The sequence below is a fragment of the Phyllopteryx taeniolatus genome, chromosome 8 (genome assembly GCF_024500385.1).
Source record: "Phyllopteryx taeniolatus isolate TA_2022b chromosome 8, UOR_Ptae_1.2, whole genome shotgun sequence".
In the NCBI taxonomy this organism is placed as follows: domain Eukaryota; kingdom Metazoa; phylum Chordata; class Actinopteri; order Syngnathiformes; family Syngnathidae; genus Phyllopteryx; species Phyllopteryx taeniolatus.
Window position 1 is genome coordinate 14,102,501 of NC_084509.1, and position 18,862 is coordinate 14,121,362.

General features: G+C 43.2%; 2 protein-coding genes across 4 annotated transcripts in view; both read left to right on the top strand.

Annotated features, from left to right (window-relative positions):
* The window catches only part of rsrc1 (arginine/serine-rich coiled-coil 1), a 215,713-nt gene that overhangs the window by 31,412 nt on the left and 165,439 nt on the right, over positions 1–18,862 (top strand). For all 3 annotated transcript variants that reach the window (XM_061781465.1, XM_061781463.1, XM_061781464.1), the window contains exon 4: positions 14,728–14,925. In XM_061781465.1, the coding sequence (XP_061637449.1) occupies positions 14,728–14,925 (198 nt within the window). The remainder of the gene's footprint in view (positions 1–14,727; positions 14,926–18,862) is intronic.
* The window catches only part of mlf1 (myeloid leukemia factor 1), a 216,624-nt gene that overhangs the window by 17,461 nt on the left and 180,301 nt on the right, over positions 1–18,862 (top strand). The gene's annotated exons all lie outside the window — the stretch shown is intronic.

An 18,862-nucleotide genomic window follows, 5' to 3' on the forward strand; every position in this document is an offset into this window, starting at 1 on the left:
CCGCTAGCCCGTCTGTGGGGTTTTTCATTTTGTAATAGCATTAAGATAGCAGATTTTTTTATGATGAAACAATGTAGTTAGGTTGAACATTTTGGTGCTGAAATATACTGTACAATGTTTCGTTCTTTGTTTTAGGTTTCAGAGTTATACAGTCGTGCTCACCATTTTTGGCACCCCTTCATTTTTTTGCATAACCTGTTTAATATCTTCAGAAATAAATGGAAATGTACCAAACTTATATCATCAGGATCTTGGCGGTCCAAAGTAATTTAACAAAGACATTTTTTTTTCAACTTAGATATTGTAATCTTCCCATGCCCTCACCATCTGTGGGAGGGGCCAGAGGGGTCGGGTGCAGTGTGAGCTGGGCGGTGGCCGAAGGCGGAGACCTTGGCGATCCGATCCCCGGCTACAGAAGCTGCCTCGAGGGACGTGGAATGTCACCTCTCTGGGAGGGAAGGAGCCCGAGCTGGTGTGTGAGGTTGAGAAGTCCCGACTCGATATAGTCGGGCTCGCCTCCACACACGGCTTGGGCTCTGGTACAAGTTCTCTCGAGAGGAGTTGGACTCTTTTCCACTCTGGAGTTGCCCACGGTGAGAGGCGCCGAGCAGGTGTGGGTATACTTATTGCCCCCCGGCTCGGCGCCTATACGTTGGGGTTCACCCTGGTGGACGAGAGGGTAGCCTCCCTCCGCCTTCGGGTGGGGGGACGGGTCCTAACTGTTGTTTGTGCCTGTGCACCATACAGCAGTTCAGAGTATCCACCCTTTTTGGAGTCCTTAGAGGGGGTGTTGGAGAGCGTTCCCGCTGGGCACTCCATCGTTCTGCTGGGGGACTTCAATGCTCACGTGGGCAATGACAGTGAGACCTGGAAGGGTGTGATTGGGAGGAACGGCCCCCCCGATCAGAACTCGAGTGGTGTTCTGTTATTGGACTTCTGTGCTCACCACGGATTGTCCATAACGAACACCATGTTCAACCATAAGGGTGTCCACACCTGCACTTGGCACCAGGACACCCTAGGTCGCAGTTCGATGATTGACTTTGTGGTCGTGTCATCGGACTTGCGGCCGCATGTCTTGGACACTCGGGTGAAGAGAGGGGCGGAGCTGTCAATGATCACCACCTGGTGGTGAGTTGGTTCCGATGGTGGGGGAAGATGTCATTCCGACGTGGCAGGCCCAAATGTATTGTCAGGGTCTGCTGGGAACGTCTGGCAGAATCCCCTGTCAGAAGGAGTTTCAACTCCCACCTCCGGCAGAACTTCACCCACATCCTGGGGGAGGTGGGGGACATTGAGTCCGAGTGGACCATGTTCCGCGCCTCTATTGCCGAGGCGGCCGACCGGAGCTGTGGCCGTAAGGTGGTCGGTGCCAGTCGTGGCGGCAATCCCCGAACCAGTTGGTGGACACCAGTGGTGAGGGATGCCGTCAAGCTGAAGGAGGAGTCCTATTGGTGCTTTTTGGCCTGTGGGACTCCTGAGTCAGCTGATGGGTACCGGCTGACCAAGCGGAATGCGGCTTTGGTGGTCGCTGAGCAAAAACCCGGGTGTGGGAGGAGTTCGGTGAGGCCATGGAGAACGACTTCTGGGCAGCTTCGAGGAAATTCTGGTCCACTATCCGGCGTCTCAGGGGGGGGGAAGCAGTCCACGATCAACACTGTGTATAGTTGGGATGGGGCGCTTCTGACCTTGACTCGGGACGTTGTGAATCGGTGGGGAGAATACTTCGAAGACCTCCTCAATTCCACCGACACGCCTTCCCTTGAGGACGCAGAGTCTGTGTTCTCTGAGGCGGGCTCTCCTATCTCTGGGGTTGAGGTCACCGAGGTGGTTAAAAAGCTCCTCGGTGGCAAGCCCCCGGGGGTGGATGAGATTCCCCCGGAGTTCCTAAAGGCTCTGGATGTTGTGGGGCTGTCCTGTTTGACACGCCTCGCGTGGACATCGGGGACAGTGCCTCTGGTTTGGCAGACTAGGTTGGTGGCCCCCCTTTTTAAGAAGGGGGACCGGAGGGTGTGTTCCAACTACAGGGGGATCACACTCCTCAGCCTCCCTGGTAAGATCTATTCAGGGGTGCTGGAGAGGAGGGTCCGTCGGGAAGTCGAATCTCAGATTCAGGAGGAGCAGTGTGGTTTTCGTCCTGGCCATGGAACAGTGGACCAGCTCTACACCCTCGGCAGGGTCCTCGAGGGTGCGTGGGAGTTCTACATGTGTTTTGTGGACTTGGAGAAGGCGTTCGACCGTGTCCCTCGTGGAGTCCTGTGGGGGGTGCTTCGGGAGTATGGGGTACCGAACCACCTGGTACCGGAGTCAGAGTTTGGTCCACATTGCCGGCAGTAAGTTGGACTCGTTTCTGGAGAGGGTTGGACTGCGCCAAGGCTGCCCTTTGTCACCGATTCTGTTCATAACTTTTATGGACAGAATTTCTAGGCGCAGCGAAGGCGTAGAGGGGGTCCGGTTTGGTGGCCTCAGAATTGCATCTCTGCTTTTTGCAAATGATGTGGTTCTGTTGGCGCCATCAAGCCATGATCTCCAACTCTCACTGGAGCGGTTCGCAGCCGAGTGTGAAGCGGCTGGGATGAAACTCAGCACCTCCAAATCTGAGACCATGGTCCTCAGTCGGATAAGGGTGGCGTGCCCTCTCCGGGTCGGGGATGAGATCCTGCCCCAAGTGGAGGAGTTCAAGTATCTTGGGGTCTTGTTCACGAGTGAGGGAAGAATGGAACGGGAGATCGACAGGCGGATCGGTGTAGCGTCTGCAGTGATGCAGACTTGGTATTGTTCCGTTGTGGTAAAGAAGGAGCTAAGCCGAAAGGCGAAGCTCTGGATTTACCGGTCGATCTACGTTCCTACCCTCACCTATGGTCACGAGCTGTGGGTCGTGACCGAAAGAACGAGATCCCGGATACAAGCGGCCGAAATGAGTTTCCTCCGCAGGGTTTCCGGGCTCTCCCTTAGAGAGAGGGTGAGAAGCTCGGTCATCCTCTTGGGGCTTAGAGTAGAGCCGCTGCTCCTCCGCATTGAGAGGAGCCAGATGAGGTGGCTCGGGCATCTGTTTAGGATGCCTCCTGTACGCCTCCCTGGTGAGGTGTTCCAGGAACGTCCCACCGGGAGGAGACCCCGGGGATGACCCAGGACACGCTGGAGAGACTACCTATCTCGGCTTGCCTGGGAACGCCTCGGGATCCCCCCGTAAGAGCCAGAGGAAATGGCTGGGGAGAGGGAAGTCTGGGCTTCCCTGCTGAGGCTGCTGCCCCCGCGACCCGACCTCGGATAAGCAAAAGACAATGGGTGGATGGATAGATATTGTAATTTCAAAGAAAAACAAAACAGAAAACAGCATGTGCAGCAATATTGGCACCCCTCTTTAATGTTTGGTTGCACACCCTTTGGCAGCGATGACAGCCTCCAAACGTTTCTTGTATCAGTCTATCAGCTTTTTGCACTTCTCAGGTGATATTTTTTTTCCCACGCTTCCTTTGCAATGTGTTCAAGCTCTTGAACATTTGCAGGGTTCTTTTCCCTAATGGAAGATTTCAGTTCCCCCTAAAGATTTTCCAATTGGATTGAGATCAGGACTCATTGCAGGTCATTTTTAAACAATCTTTTTTTTCCCTTTTCAACCATTCCTGTGTGCTTTTGGATGTGTGCTTTGGGTCTCTGTCTTGCTGGAGGACCGATGATCTTCATCTCAAACCAAGTTTTCTTTCACTGGGTAATAAATTTCGCTCTAAAATCTTTTGATAATTTTCTGATGATACCTGTGATAAAGTCAAGGTCTCCAGTACCAGATGCGAACAAAGCAGCCCCACAGTATTATGGATCCTCCACCATGCTTGACTGTTGGCAGGGTGTTCTTTCCCTTAAAGGCTTCATTGCACCGTCTGTAAACATACTGTTTGTGTGCATTGCCAAAAAGCTCTATTTTTATTTCATCTGTCCATAAAATATTATCGTTTGCTCTTTTCTATCAATTACAAGTTCTTTGTAGAAAAATGTTTCCTCAGGAGATATTCCAAGTTTAGTACTTAAACTTCATGGGTGCCAATAATGGCGAGCACGACTGTACAGTAAACTTCAACTGGGATTTGTTGCGATTTGACCCGTCTTCCGTAGCTGCTTCAGGTGATGTCCCTCTGCGCTTGTCGTACTTTTGTTATTGTGCGGGGCCACAGTCTACCACAGCATGTTCGTCCGGCTTTTGTTCTTTCCACATGCAAATGCAGTACACATTTTCCAGGAGTGACTAATGTACAGCTTAAACCAAAGATACTAGCCTCCTTTTTTTTCAAAATATTTGCCATCTAACTGCGCAGGAGTACTGGTACTAAAAGTGCATGGTATTGTGGTACTTAATTCATGGCACTCTTAACATGCTCGGCAAACAACCATTGCTTGGCCGTCTGGATGGGAAGCTGTTTTGTAAGAGCAAGGTTGTGTGCAAATAGCACACCATAGAATTTGCTTATCACCAGTGCACTTCAAGCCTCTGGTATTACATTATGCAAAACATGTTGGATCGAGCGCAGACACCAGGACTAAAGACGTTGTCAACAGTTCTATTACCAACCAGCAAAGCTCGTTGGTCTGTAAAAGAGGAGAAGAAATAAGCTTTGAGGTATTGTGAAGTCAATGGATGTATGTTAAATTCCACTAAACTCTTTAGCAAACTTTGTGGCCATTATTGCAACAGCAGTTTTTTTCATGATGCTTGGAGAATAACAGGGATTTAGGGACTATTTTTGTTTTTGAACATTTTAAATAGTTGAAATTTCATTGTATATTAAACATCTGGTGTGTTGCTTACTTTTGTTTACGGATATTTGAGGGTTTCTACTGTTCGTTAATGTACAGTGTGCTTGAGTTGGAAAAAAAAAAAAAGGTTTTTAAAAGCTAGAATCTACAGTGGGTCATGGATTACTGTGGTTTCGAGGTTATGAACAGTGTGCAATGAACTACTTTGCATAGCGGGATAAGAATCTGTGGTCGAGCAACACAAGACGGCACACTCATTTACCTCCGTCGTTTTTAAACTTTCATTCATTCTTTTTCCATACTGCTTATCCTCACTAGGGTTGCGGGCGTGCTGGAGCCTATCCCAGCTGACTGTGGACGAGAGGCGGGGGACACCCTGTGTTGGTCGCCAGCCAATCGCAGGGCACATATAAACAAACAACCATTCGCACTCACATTCACACCTACAGGAAATTTAAGAGTCTTCAATTAACCTATGATGCATGCTTTTCATTTTATTAACGGCCTAAAGGTGTTTTTCATTCAAATAATTACTGTAATTATGACTTCAGTACTCTGTAGGTTAGTGATAGAGTATGGCATGTTCCGGCTTAAGTACAAATTCGGGTTGTGTCAACGGAACGTAAACAGGGGACCCCTCTGTACCTGTCGTCCACCTGAATTACAGCAGGTCCTGGAAAGCTTGTGCTCAAGAACCAAGTTTGATTTTTCAAATGGACCTAGTCATTTGTAGGTCAGGTACCTTTCTTTAAAAACAAAAAAACAAAAACTTTTTTGTGAATGCAAAATATTCCATTTTGTATATATGAGCCGTTGCTCTGACGTTTTTGTCTTGAGTTGCAAGCAAAAATTTGAGTCACGAGAGTTGGATGACGGCAACAGACTTCAAATTAGCAGCAGTTTGTTAGATAGTGAGCAATTCTATGAAAAATTAGTTAAGTGCTAACTTCAAGTTGTTGATTGCCACTCACGGTTGAAGTTTACTGGTCTAATAATAATCATAAAATAATTGTGCATTTAAGCAAACACCATTTAACTTTGTCTGACCAAACTGCTTAATGCTAACAGATAATGCAAAACCTCACAGACAGGCTAACGAAGCTAGCATCAATGTTGCGGTGTGAAACCCTTTAAGCCAGGGGTGCCCAAACTTTTTGGCTCAGGGGCCACATTGCCGTAAAAAAATTGTCATGCGGGCCAGCATTAATTTTACATGCTACCGACGAGGGGAATGCTTTTTTTGTATTTTTATTTTACTTTGTTTTACTATGCTGTCTGCTGCTAGGTAGATCTTATAACTGCCTGACCTGGATAAATGAAGGTTAAAATAAAAATTAATGAAATGCAAAATAAAGTATTTTATGAAATTTGACTCAAACTCAAACTTTATTCATCAGAATCAACAAATAACATGTTTGCATTAATGTGAAGGGTGATACTGAGATCTTGACTGCAGTAAATGGGGCAGGTCTGGCTCAAAAGCGGTGGTTTTAATGTCACGCAGGTGGGAGTCACTTAGTCTTGTCCTCACGCGGTTCTTATTCATGTTCATGACTGAGAATGTCTTCTCACACAAGTATGTCGAGCCAAACAAGCTCAACATTTTCTTAGCAAATGTACGAATCTCTTGGAACCTGTCTTTATCCAGCTGCTGGTAAAAGTTGACAAGGGGGAGTTGTTGGTACCGGCTGCGACACTCCGTGTCACACTGCAGCTCAATGAGCTCCAACTGCAGGTGGGCTGGAACGTCACTGAGATCCACGGAAACGGGAGAAGAAAAAAGCGTGATCTCCTTTTCAATAGTTGCAAAATCCCTGAAACGCTGTTGAAACTCAGTCAGAGATGAGATGTTTGCGGCATACCTCCTCATTTGCGCGCTGATATTGTGCGCTGAAAAACGGGTCATTATTTCTTGCAGAGATTGAACACAGCCACAGTCTCTTGGCAAATTAGGCAGACGCAGTTGTTTCTAAACTCAGTGAAAAAATATTCAGACTTCCATTTGTCCTGGAAACGTCGGCCCTCGCTATCTATCAACTTTTCTTTTCTTACTTCCAGTTGCCATTTTAGAAATGGGCAAAAAACAGATCATGTGCAAAACGGCCCCGCGAGAGTTCAGCCACAAGTTTACTGCCATCCTGTGGTGAAATATAAAATTGCGCGTGTATTTTGTACTGCCGGGCCACATATTGGTTTTATGACAGAGGCTTCGGGCCAGTGGAAATATGAACACGGGCCGGATTTGGCCCGGGGGCCGGACTTTGGGCATGTCTGCTTTAAGCAAAGGATATTTGAACGGCAACAGTGCGGCAACATGTAGACAGAAAATATAACATTACTCACAGGCATGTATTCTTTATCCCCCTTATTACTGCAGCTTACTGAGCAGTTGTGACCGTCTTCTTCGCATATATAGCGATGCATGTATCATACTGCCCTCTGGTGGCCCTGATGGGCACACCAGAAAAAGCCATACAATAAATGCATGAAATCATGATGCACAAACTATATAACTCTTTACATCTGTTCAATCGTGATATTAGTGTATGTTTTTATAAGGTACAATGCTGCTAAGTGGTATTTTTCTTATTGGGAAAAAAAAATGTCACACAAACTTTTTTCAGGCCTCAAATGACCCCAGGCCGTAGTTTGGACACGCCTGCGCTAATTGTTTAGATGCCTTTTTAAAAAAAATGTAGCTCAAACCCCCAAATTTTTGCTTCTAATGTCCTGCTCTTGCTCATTCATTGTCCCGTCGTTGTTCAGTCTCTTCCAGACGGACATCTTCACAACCAATAACAACTCTCTCTTAACCATTCATAGCTAATTTTTTTCAGGGCCGTGATGGATGGCAGGAGGAAGATGGTTAAGGAGAGTGGGGAATAAAAGCTTGCCTGGGTTTGTCTGAGTGGCTGTGAGCGAGTTGGCAAGTTAGCACCTAGTCTAAGTGTGACCTTCACTTGACCTAGCGTGCCGAGGCTTCCACATCTCCAGCTGCTAATGGGTGTCATGTCAAGCTGCGGCTGCGTGCAGGTCAAAGGTGGTGGGCGCTCACCAGACGGCTAAGTTTAGGATTGCGTCGGCGCGGCTGAGTGACGCTTGGCATATGCGCCGACGGAGACGTCGGCTAATCAACACACACGCAATAAAAGCATCTTTATGCATAAATTCTTCTTTGGCCTCATCGAAGGCTGCCCGGCGTCGGTTTAAATAGATCTGAGGACTCTTTGAATGCCTTTGAACTCTGCTAAATGACTTGACCTTGCGGCTTGTGGCTGTAACTGTGTGTTTATGTTTATGTATGTATTTGTGTGTGTTTGGGTGGGTGGTCCACACGCCGTGTCATTTCTGCTTCACAGACCAGCGAGGCACTGCAGACGTTTGTGTTGACGCCTGCTTAAATTGAAAGCTAACAGCAGATTATGACAAATCTAAACATTGCTTTTATGACGCAGAGGGAGGACGGAGGAAAAAAAAAAACCCATCTCTCTGAATCCTTCATCCGCTGCGTTTGCCGTCTTCGTTGTCTTCACAATCACTTTGCAGTGATTCCTTATGTATTTTGTGGGTGTGTGTACGGTGCATGTGTGTGTGGATGCTGCAAACCGAGGGAACAGATAATGTGACTGTTTGGGAGAAGGAAGCTGCTTGGGAAATGATTTCAACAGCTCTCATAATTAGAGGAATATCATAAATTAAACTTGTGTATGCCGTGGCGTTTGAAGAGCACTCAAAAGTAATAAATTATGGGTCGTTAACATATTTGCATTCCGTTCATCTGGCAGCGTCAGGCGGGAACAGCTGTTTTCCACGTCTTTTGGCAGCAGCAAATACACATGGCTCACTCAAGGTGCTTTTTAGACATCGAAATGCCAGAAAAAAAGAGAAAAGTGACTTTTAAGTTGGAACACTAAGCTGCTGCTGTGTGCTCTTTCAGTGAAAATAACTTGACAGGGGAACAGCACATTAATGAAATTCTTCAAATTTGGCCTTTTTCTTTTTCAGTCTGTCTCTTGTTATTGCCAAGCAAGTGTTTTTGTAAGCTCTAGTTGCTTATTTGTACGTGGATGGAGTGGTTTGTTTATGTAAATCTACGCTAGGTGTGCTTGATGAGAGTACATTGGTTAAGGACGTATAGGAGACAAACATCCCAAAACATTAGAACGCAGGATGTCTAATCGGAAGGTCAGAATGCAAAAAAACACTTAGTCTCTGCAAAGTAAAAATAAGCCCTAAATTTGATACACCACCAAGTGTTGTGAACATGTCTGCCAAATTTGAATGTTTAAAAAAATATATAATAGTATATAAAATCAGGCTTCAAAATCATGAAAAATCAAGCTATTCTCGCCACTCTCAAACGCTGTGAGCACGTCTACTGAATGCGCCGAAACCACGTCCCTGTCAACTGTCAATCAAATACCACTACTAGAACCTGGGAAAATGGATGCAGCTTTGTCTAGCATCCGTCTTATTCCTACACATCTCAACATGTTTGAGCCACAAAAATACATCTGCTTAAACCTCCGGTGACTCGAATATATTCCACGCATTATCAAGGTGCTCCAAAATGGCCACGTGCTAATCCCTGGTCCACATGCTAGCTGTCATGGACTCCCCTCCACCCCTCACTAGCTCTCCCATCTTCTCGCTGTGACGTGCACACACTCATGATCAGCAATGAAGTGCTCTAAAATGAAATGGCTAGGCCAGCCTGAACCCCCGGTCCACATACTGACTGCCAAGTTGGACTTTTATTCATTTATTATTATTTTTTTAAAATCTGCCCCCCTCACTTCTCCACCTTACTCTGTGAGTTGCACACAGTCACGGGCAACAACGAGGTGCTCTAAAGCAGCCACGCCAGCCCGAGTATTGTGTGGTCGTATTTTCAATCAGAAAACCAGCTATCCCTCAACTGAGCAGATACTGTGCAGCGGGGAAAGGTCAACAATCAAAGGTATTCCCTTTTATGGGGTAATTACGGTCTTCAAGATGTTTTTCTAACTACTATTTGAACATTTCTATTTCCCACAAAAACATTCAGTTCTTCTTATGGAGACACAATGATGTGTTGGTTGCATTACTCCCTTGCTTCTCTTGTCACCGGGTTTTTGCCGGTAACAAAATTCCTGGCCGTGTACGGGTACTATTGCTGGTGTCTATTGAAACATGATAGCGCTAGTCACAAGGCTGTTCATCTTTGGTCATAGGGGCCTAATGGACAGGGACTCTTTTTCAAGGCAACTGTATAAGAACTTCACTGGGTTTGTTGGTCCCCCAATTACGTAGGCATTTCTGGACAAAGAGTGTCGGACTTTGTTTTCTGCTCCAAGCATTCGATAACGGATGGAGAAAGGAAGAACAATATGAATTCTGTAAGAATTGGTAGAAGATAAGGGATTTATCTGTGCCCATGTTGATGTTCCCCCTCGCTACATGCTGCGGTATGAATAATGACTCAGCCGGGGTCAGATGCCAGCGGAGGCGTTCACCTGTATCTGATGTGTCGTATCGCGTTGCTGCCATTAATGTCCAATTTTCAATAAAATATAGAAATAGTATATCGACTGATAAGGGGAACACACCATCCAGCTTCACACCCGGCCACATAATTACCCCAATGGGCTGTGGTGAGGGATCATATCCCGGCGCGCACCGGGAGGTCAGCGGTGATAAGCGTTAGCCCAGCTCCCAACATACCGCATAATTACTCTATTGATAATTCACCAGGAGAACGGTTCCAGCCAATTGGAGAGTTGGGATTTAATAGACTGGATGGTGAAACGAGGAAGGAATGGCATAACGAGCCAGTGATGGGGGGGGCAGCGTGTGTATCTGGGGCTCATGTGGGAGCAAACAGCGAGGGCCTTTTATTAGAAATGAAAATATGTTTAGGCCATAGGGAGACCAATTTTTCCTAGAGATAATAAGGCCAATGAAATGTAAAGCTGAGGAAAGGCTTGGCATGGGGTCCGACTGTGACAGTTTATCTGTGTGTGTCCCGCATTAGCCCATTTATCCCCAACCTCAAATTAGCTAATCATTCTCCAAGGGAAAGGACTTGGTCAGGAAATTGACATTTAGCAGCACAGGCTCACTCTATTAACTACAGTAAATTTAATTTGCCACACACCCCAGAAGTGGGCTGTTTCTTCACAGGGAAAAGTGAGAGGAGGGAGACAAACAGAGAGAAGAGATTGTGTTTAATGCATCTGCGGATTATGGCCGCAATTTGCTTGGCATTAAATGTAAGACTAAAGCTTGGAACACTGCAATTCTGTCCTATTTTTCCCTCATGTACTGTTGATTACAAACATGCGCAGGCATTGTCAACACACAGAGTCACTCATTCCAAAGTCTGTTTGTGCCATTGATGAATTACCTCGCCTGGAGACTTCAAACCACCCAAATGCCAAATGTTTTTCTTTCCCTATTCCCATTAGCCATGATTCTCAGTGCAGCCTCATGGCTGCTCTGGTACACAATGATAAACACACTCAATCGAATGCGCTGTGTTTAATGAATACTTTTACCTGTGGATCAGATGTTTGATTAAAATTGGTGCTCACTCTTGGATGTCTGCTCAGCTGCATCTTTTAATGCAATTGACAAAAGATGTGGGGATAGTAATTCTACGGAAAGTAAAATTCATCAAATGACAGAATCATTAGGCGAAGTGATTCAAAGTTCAGTAAATCAATTAGTCCATAAAAAGCTAATGTTAATGACCTGTTCCTGCTGTTTACTGTTCAATTCAAGTCATTGAGATTTGGAACAGTAAAACCCAATTATGTCTTGCATTTTTACAGTCGTCAGTTATTTATAGTTGGTATGAAAAGTACATACCCCTGTTCAAATGCTAGGTTTTTGTGTTATAAAAAATGAGACCAAGATAAATCATTTCAAAAACGTTTTCCTGCATTAATTTGACCTATAATCTATAAAACTCAATTGGGAAAATAAGAAGAAAATGTTGGGTGGAAAAGCATACTAAGAACAGCTGAACCTTATTGAGGGTTAATCAAAGGCACTTTAAACAGTGGCAGGTGTGTGCTGACTCCCATTTAACACGTTTAAATGTGATTTATCAATTCTGAACACAGACAAAAGGTTTGCACACCTGTGCAACCACATTATCTCAGTTATTTTTACTTTCCCTCAAAAATATATATTTTTTTCAATTTGGTTGTTCAGGTTATAGGTTACATTAATGGTGGGAAAAGTGTTGAAATTATTTATCTTGGTCAAAACTTTTTACTTCCACTGGAAATAGTGTGACATCATTTAATTGCGACGTGGATGCCAATGACTTCGAGAAGGTATCCTCCATACTTATTTTTCTTGGTCTGTGGCTCTTCACCACCAAAAGTTTGTTGGAGAGAGATATTTATTTATTTAGATTTATTGGTCCAAAATTGTCACTATTGTACAACGATGGTAATAGGCAGAATGCAATTACCCTGAGTTGCATTCTCTCTTTTCCCATCTTTGCACATTAGTGACAATTTTGGACTAATAAAAAGACTGTAGTGTCTCTAGCTCCTCCCATAAGCGACCTCACTAGCGCTTTTAGCATTTCTCATGCTTACCATCTTACCAGCCAGCTTTGTCACGGCTGACCGAACGTGCTTGGTCATTGTAATTTTCCCAGATGCTGGCGCTGACATCACCATGCCTCTCTAATCATCTGAATGAGCAAAGCCGGAACAGTTGTACTTGTGTGAACGCGTTTACTGAGTTCTGTTTAAAGGTCACAGACAAATATATGCTTGCTCGACTGATAGGCCCCTAATGCAGCAATTTGGCAGAAAGGCAGTGTGAGAGAGACTTTGATACCCCAACGGAAACCTGTCAAAAAGTGCTAAGGTGTCTCCAAAATCGTGTAATATACAGCAACTTGTAAAAGTTGTGACCATGGAAACAAACAAACAAAAAAAAACTCTCCCCGACCCAACTTTACCATGTTGAGCCCTCTTTATATATATATATATATATATATATATATATATATATATGTGTATATATATATATAGATGTATATATGTGTATATATGTATATAGATGTATATATATATATATATATATGTATATATGTATATAGATGTATATATATATATATATATATATATATATATAGATGTATATATATGTATATATAGATGTATATATATATATATATGTATATATAGATGTGTATATATATATATGTATATATATGTATATATATATATATATATATAGATATAGATGTGTATATATATGTATATATATGTATATATATATATATATATATATATATATATATATATACAAGCCATCATTTGTTTGGTGGACATTTTTTCAAAATTGACTCCCGACTTCAGCTTCCTTCTCTACCAGAGTCTACTTGAAACGGTGCAGCTCTTCTCCAGCGATCCCAATAGTCTCCTCCGTTCCTAATTGATTGCAACAGTTGTCAGACTGTTGTCTGTTTGTATGGTGACAGGTGCATGAAGAAAATGATTAGTTTTCTGTTGGCGCAGAGACAGCTGTGGATGTCCCAAACTGCAAACTAATAAAGGAGGGGGAAAGTAATAAAGCTTGTGGACAGCAGGTTTGACTGTTTTTATAGACAAATCAATAAAATGATAGACGATGGAAAATAACGGTATCTTAGCAGTTGATTTCTACTGGGGTTTTCCAATCATTGCGGTCACTCTCCCACATACACAATAGCATGTGCATACTGACACAAAATCACACACTCACATTTGCTTGAATAGAAGAAGCATGGCAAGTACTATAAAAGAAGGTTTGTATTTCTGGTCTTTATGCTGCTAACACTATCCAATACACGCATGTATATGTGTGTGTATACAACTGTGTGTGCGCCTCTTAAGTAACAGAGTAAATCTTCCGCTATAAATCTTTTGGAGACCAGGGGGTCAGCGACGGGATCGATACTGAGGACTCGTCCTCCTCTGAGCCCACCTCTAATTGGCTATATCTCTGCAGTGTGTGTGTGTGCGTTTGTGTTTGATTTTATGTAACCGAGTCATTTGACCCAAACAATGAAGGATGAACATGTAGCACTTAAATGAAGCCTTTTGGTGACAGTTACAAGAATTACATTGCCTCTATCTCCTCTCACGACTCCATGAAGACAGGTGGCCTGTCACTGCAGTCGATATAATCTACTTTTCCAGCATTTTGAAATCATGTTATCTATTTTTTTTTATTATATCGTCTATATGTTGTCAAAACTACTGACAGAAACCACTGAGACTATAAAAGAAAACTAGAAGTACTGTATACAGATTTACGAGCGATGTGCATCTAAAATCTACCGTGTCTCTAGCTCGCCCCATAAGATCGACCACAATACGTTCCGTGACTTCTTCGATTTAGTTGTTTCTCAAAACAAATTTGGGCTCACTTATCCATCCAGCACAGTGAAATAGTGGCTAGCATATCTGCCTCACAGTCGAGAGGTCCTGCATTTGAATCTCTGTTTGCATGTTCTCCCTGTTCTTGCTTGTTTTTGTGTTCAGGGTATTCCGGCTTTCTCCCACATTTGATTTACTGAAGACACTAAACTGTCCAATGGTGAGAATGTGAGAGAATGGTTGTTTGTGTATATGTGCCCTGCGATTGATATGATAACCATCCATCCATTTTCTATACTGCTTTTCCTTGGTTGGGTCATAACTGGAGCCTGTTCCTGCTGACTTTGGGCGAGAAGCGGGGTACATGCTGGACTGGTCGTCAGCCAATCACATGGCACTTATAGACAAACAACCATTCAGGCCCACATTCACACCTATGGACAATTTAGTGTTTAATTGACCTAAGAAGAAGAAATTTGGAATCATTCATTCCAGAGATGTGGTAACTCTTTGGTCAGCTGGTAAATTATGCCAAAATGATGGAGCTTTCAATTTAAATGCACTTTTGTTGATTCCCACTTGTCTAAAAGAGCCCTCCATCTCCTAGGTCTCATTCTCGCCAGCGCCGATCTCACAGCAGGAGCGGTAGCCGCAGTCGTCGAGGCAGCCACGGCCGCCGAAGGAGCCGAAGCAGGGATCGGACCCGGAGCAGGCATAAGGGCCGCGACCGGGATAAAGACAAGGAGAGGGACAAAGGACGGGATCGGGACAGGGAGAAGAACAAGGACAAGGCGGAGAAAATGGGGTAGGTGGTTTATATGCACGTGTATATGCAGCAGTAGACTCTCACGCGGGGTGGCTCCCATATCAGTCCTAATGGTGACGCCACAGAGGAGACACAGAGTATTATAGAGGCCACATTTGAAGCTTAGCCTTCATCATCCTTCTATCCATCCATCACTCAATCTTTTTACCCATGGCTCTTTTTTCCTTCAATTTCCTTGTGATATCAAGCATCTGCCCTTCTGATAGATAATCTGATCCAGTTCCCTCTCGTAAGAGAGGATGACACGGTGATAAAGGAGTCGGAGGTTGTTCCATTTTTAGCGACTTTGTTGAAGTTTGATATCTTTAACTCAACTTTTGCCACTTGTGGTCCACCTGCAATAAGTCTTGGTTCGTAACAAGATCCTGTGCATCTCTAGTGTCTATAGTGTGTCCATCATGGGACAAAAGCTAGTAGATTGCAACCTCTCATTGAAGTCTGGAACCATGGCAAATTGTGTTGGTCACTTCACAGTTTGTCTTCTAAAGGTGGAGGAACCTTCTGCTCTAGGTCGAACTACATTAGAAGTCTGCACCAGAATAACATTGTTAATACTTCTCCACAGTCACAAGCTTCACTGTAATTGGAGGCCAAGACAATACGGCTGTTCTTGTGCGAATTGAATACGAATGAAATGTAAGGCACCGTTATTAGTTGTGAACACATTTTTTGTATGTTTGCTTCAACTCTAAAATCATAAGCTGCTACTTGAAAATCATGTTTTTAAGAAAATCAGTTCCTTCTCAACCCTCGTTTATTAGGGAGGATGCATTTTTATAGCATTTAATACAGTGGTTCCTTGACTTGGGAGTGACTTGACTTATAAGTTGTTTTTTTTCTTTGACTTGCTGGCAAAAAGTTGACAGTTACAGCCACCTAGTACAATCGTATTGTAAAAGTGATGTACTTGGGGAAAATTTTGACTTTTACAGTGTTTGTGGTGAGGCATTTAATTATTCAAGTGGATGACACACCTGGTGATTGAGTTTTTGAGTGACTGATTGATGCAGGACCCAAATAGTGAAGGAGCATATTTTATAGAATTAAGGTAAAAAAACGAGTGGTTTTTCGAGTTACGAGCTATCACTTGGTCGATTTTATTTGTATTTTTATTTAAAAACAAAAAACATTCTCTCGTGCTGTGAGCCAAAATTTGACTTATGAGTGAGTTTCCGATACACCGCCGATCGAGTACAGTGTGGAAAAAAAAAAGTTTGTCACTCACTAGGCCATGCACCTGAAAGGCACACATTGAACGGATGACAGGTTAACATGACTTTCAGCTTGTGCCATCATACAATAATGATTCTACCGCTGTATTTCTTGTGAAAAGATACTGCATTCGCAGTTCTTACTCATGTAATTTTTTTTAAGTTATTGTAGGGCTATTGAGAATTTTCCAGCTACATGGGTGTTCATCAAGCCCAAGTAATGCCATATTGCCTAACAATAGCCCTGTTTGAAAAGAATATAGGACCTTTCTTTTCCCACACACAGCATATGAGTTTTCCCCTTCTAAAATGACAGATTGAATGTTGATTGAAACGTGCGCACGTGTGTGTATCTGTGTGCTTAAGTGTGGATTCCATCATGTCATGCACACCATCTGCTCAGCCCCACATCAGTACTGGTAGGACGGCTGAACTCAGAAGTTAAAATCAATCTAAAGTGGGTGGTTTATGGAAATTTTGACTGTCTAACCAATCTCAATTTATTAGCAACCCTAAATAAAATTTCTCTTTGGAATACAGTAACAGATGCACAGTAACTGAGCTTTTGCATACAGACTGTTAAAGCCAAGAGAAATGTACACACCCACCACCCACCCAATTTGTCTTGTAGTCTGATCCAGGCATTACTTTTTCTTCCTGGTACTGTGACTGTTTACATGTTATGCTCTATAAAAATATGAAAACATTCTTTGTGTGCAATTAGTTAAAGCTTTTTAAATTTTTATTATTTATATTTATATTTTAAATCTTGCATACATGCAAATGAGTCGCCTTTCGGCAAAATTCGCTATTTTGAACTCAAAATAAGCCATTTCCGTGAATCGCACAGATCCAATGAGTTTGTTTGGGGGGTGCGCCGTCGCTGTTGTCAGACTGTTTTGTACTCCTTCAGCGCTGGCATCTACATCCATTCCACACATCCACCATCCACACACAGATGTAATTGTGAATATTACTCTGCGACGGACTAATATGCTGGCGCATCGGGCTGAGGTTCCGCCTGTGTGCTTGGGACCGGCTTTGGATAAATCACAGGAGTTGACGAGATCAGAAAAAACACTTCCGTCGCTTCTGCTGTGAAGAAGAAACGGTACTTTTACTCCATTACAATGATCTAAATGTTGGTAGCTACTTTTATTGATCAATTATTGCTTATTTATCAACTATTTCATGAGCAAGACTGTGACTTAGACTTCCGCATTGGCGCTGATTGCTCCAATCCAGTTTAAACGCTAGTGACGTTTAAGTCTAGTTCACCAATCAAACGACACAAGAAAGTCACATGACCTCACACAGCGTCTTCTATTGGACTTCCCGGGCATAGGTATTAAAACTAGATAAACCAGCCTGGCTGATCATCTTGCCTACGTGGCGGCCATGTTGGGAAGTTCGTCGTTACTATGAAGGCAACGGCACACAACTCGTGTTTACATTTAGACGAACAAAAACAACAGCTTTCATGTATTGTAGTATTTGTCTGGCACTGTCTGCCCAAACGTGGATATGTCAGCTCACTTATAGCTTGAGAAAGCAGTAAAATGCAGATGTTTTGTTGTAGTTTTGACTGTGCATACACACGCCCACACACAGCAAGATCAGAATTTGCATTTTATTTTGCTTTTATTGATGTTCATGCTGTGGTAAAAAAAATCAGAAGTTACTCAATATTTACTCAGTACTTGCATAATTATTTCACTGGGTACTTTTTACTCTTAAGTAATTATTTTGGAGGACTACTTTTTACTTGAGTCACATTATTGTCAAGTAACAGTATTCTTACTTGAGTACAATATTTGGCTACTCTACCCACCTCTGGAGCGGACATCCGCTATTGCTACTCTTATGTTTAAGCAACATTTTTGCTCATCAGATCAGCCACTGTCGTATTTGTTGCACTGGTCTTTTGTATTTTCGCGTTGAGTTGCTGCGGGTCGTGGTCCTGGTTGTGGTCCCAGTGGAACAGCGAAGCACACGTAACTTAGGCGACGTTGATCCGTGAGTGCATCTTGAATTAATTAGGAAACAGGCCTACATTTATCTAATTAGTTTACGGATGTTAATGTTAAATATATTAAGCGACGGAGCGATGTTAGGGATTATGTCACAACACAGAATTAATTTAAAATTTAGCAATGGCCAATAAAAACAGAAAAATATTGTACTTAATATTTTCCTGGAGGATGCATTTGGGATTAGCCTTTGAAGTTGGTAATAGTGAAAAATAAAGTGAAACTGACAATGATTGTCGTCAATTCTTTTCCAGAATGAGAGCGCTTAAAGAGGAGGATGCCATTCATGTGGCACAGCTTGAACCTGGTATCAGGTGCAGGTGCAGATGTGCCTGGCTCAAGTTGGAGGCCAAAACAAAAAAGCGAAGAAAGGAGGCACAATTAATTTTAATCCTAAATTTGAACTTCAACATGTACTTGAGCGTTGTAAATAAATGTTTTTCTGCGTGAAGAACATTTGTTTATTTTGCCTTATTGTACTCTTCAGAGTCTTCCAGATTGCTTAATTTATATTAAAATCAAAAACATTCTCTGCGGGAGCCCGGGGAAAAAACAATTTTTATTATTTTATTTTTTTGTCACCTTTTTCATGCTTTTGGTGTTTGCATGTCTGATCTTGTGCTTTAGATGAAGTTCCGACTCCATTTTATGACCAATTTAGGCAGAAATTTTACA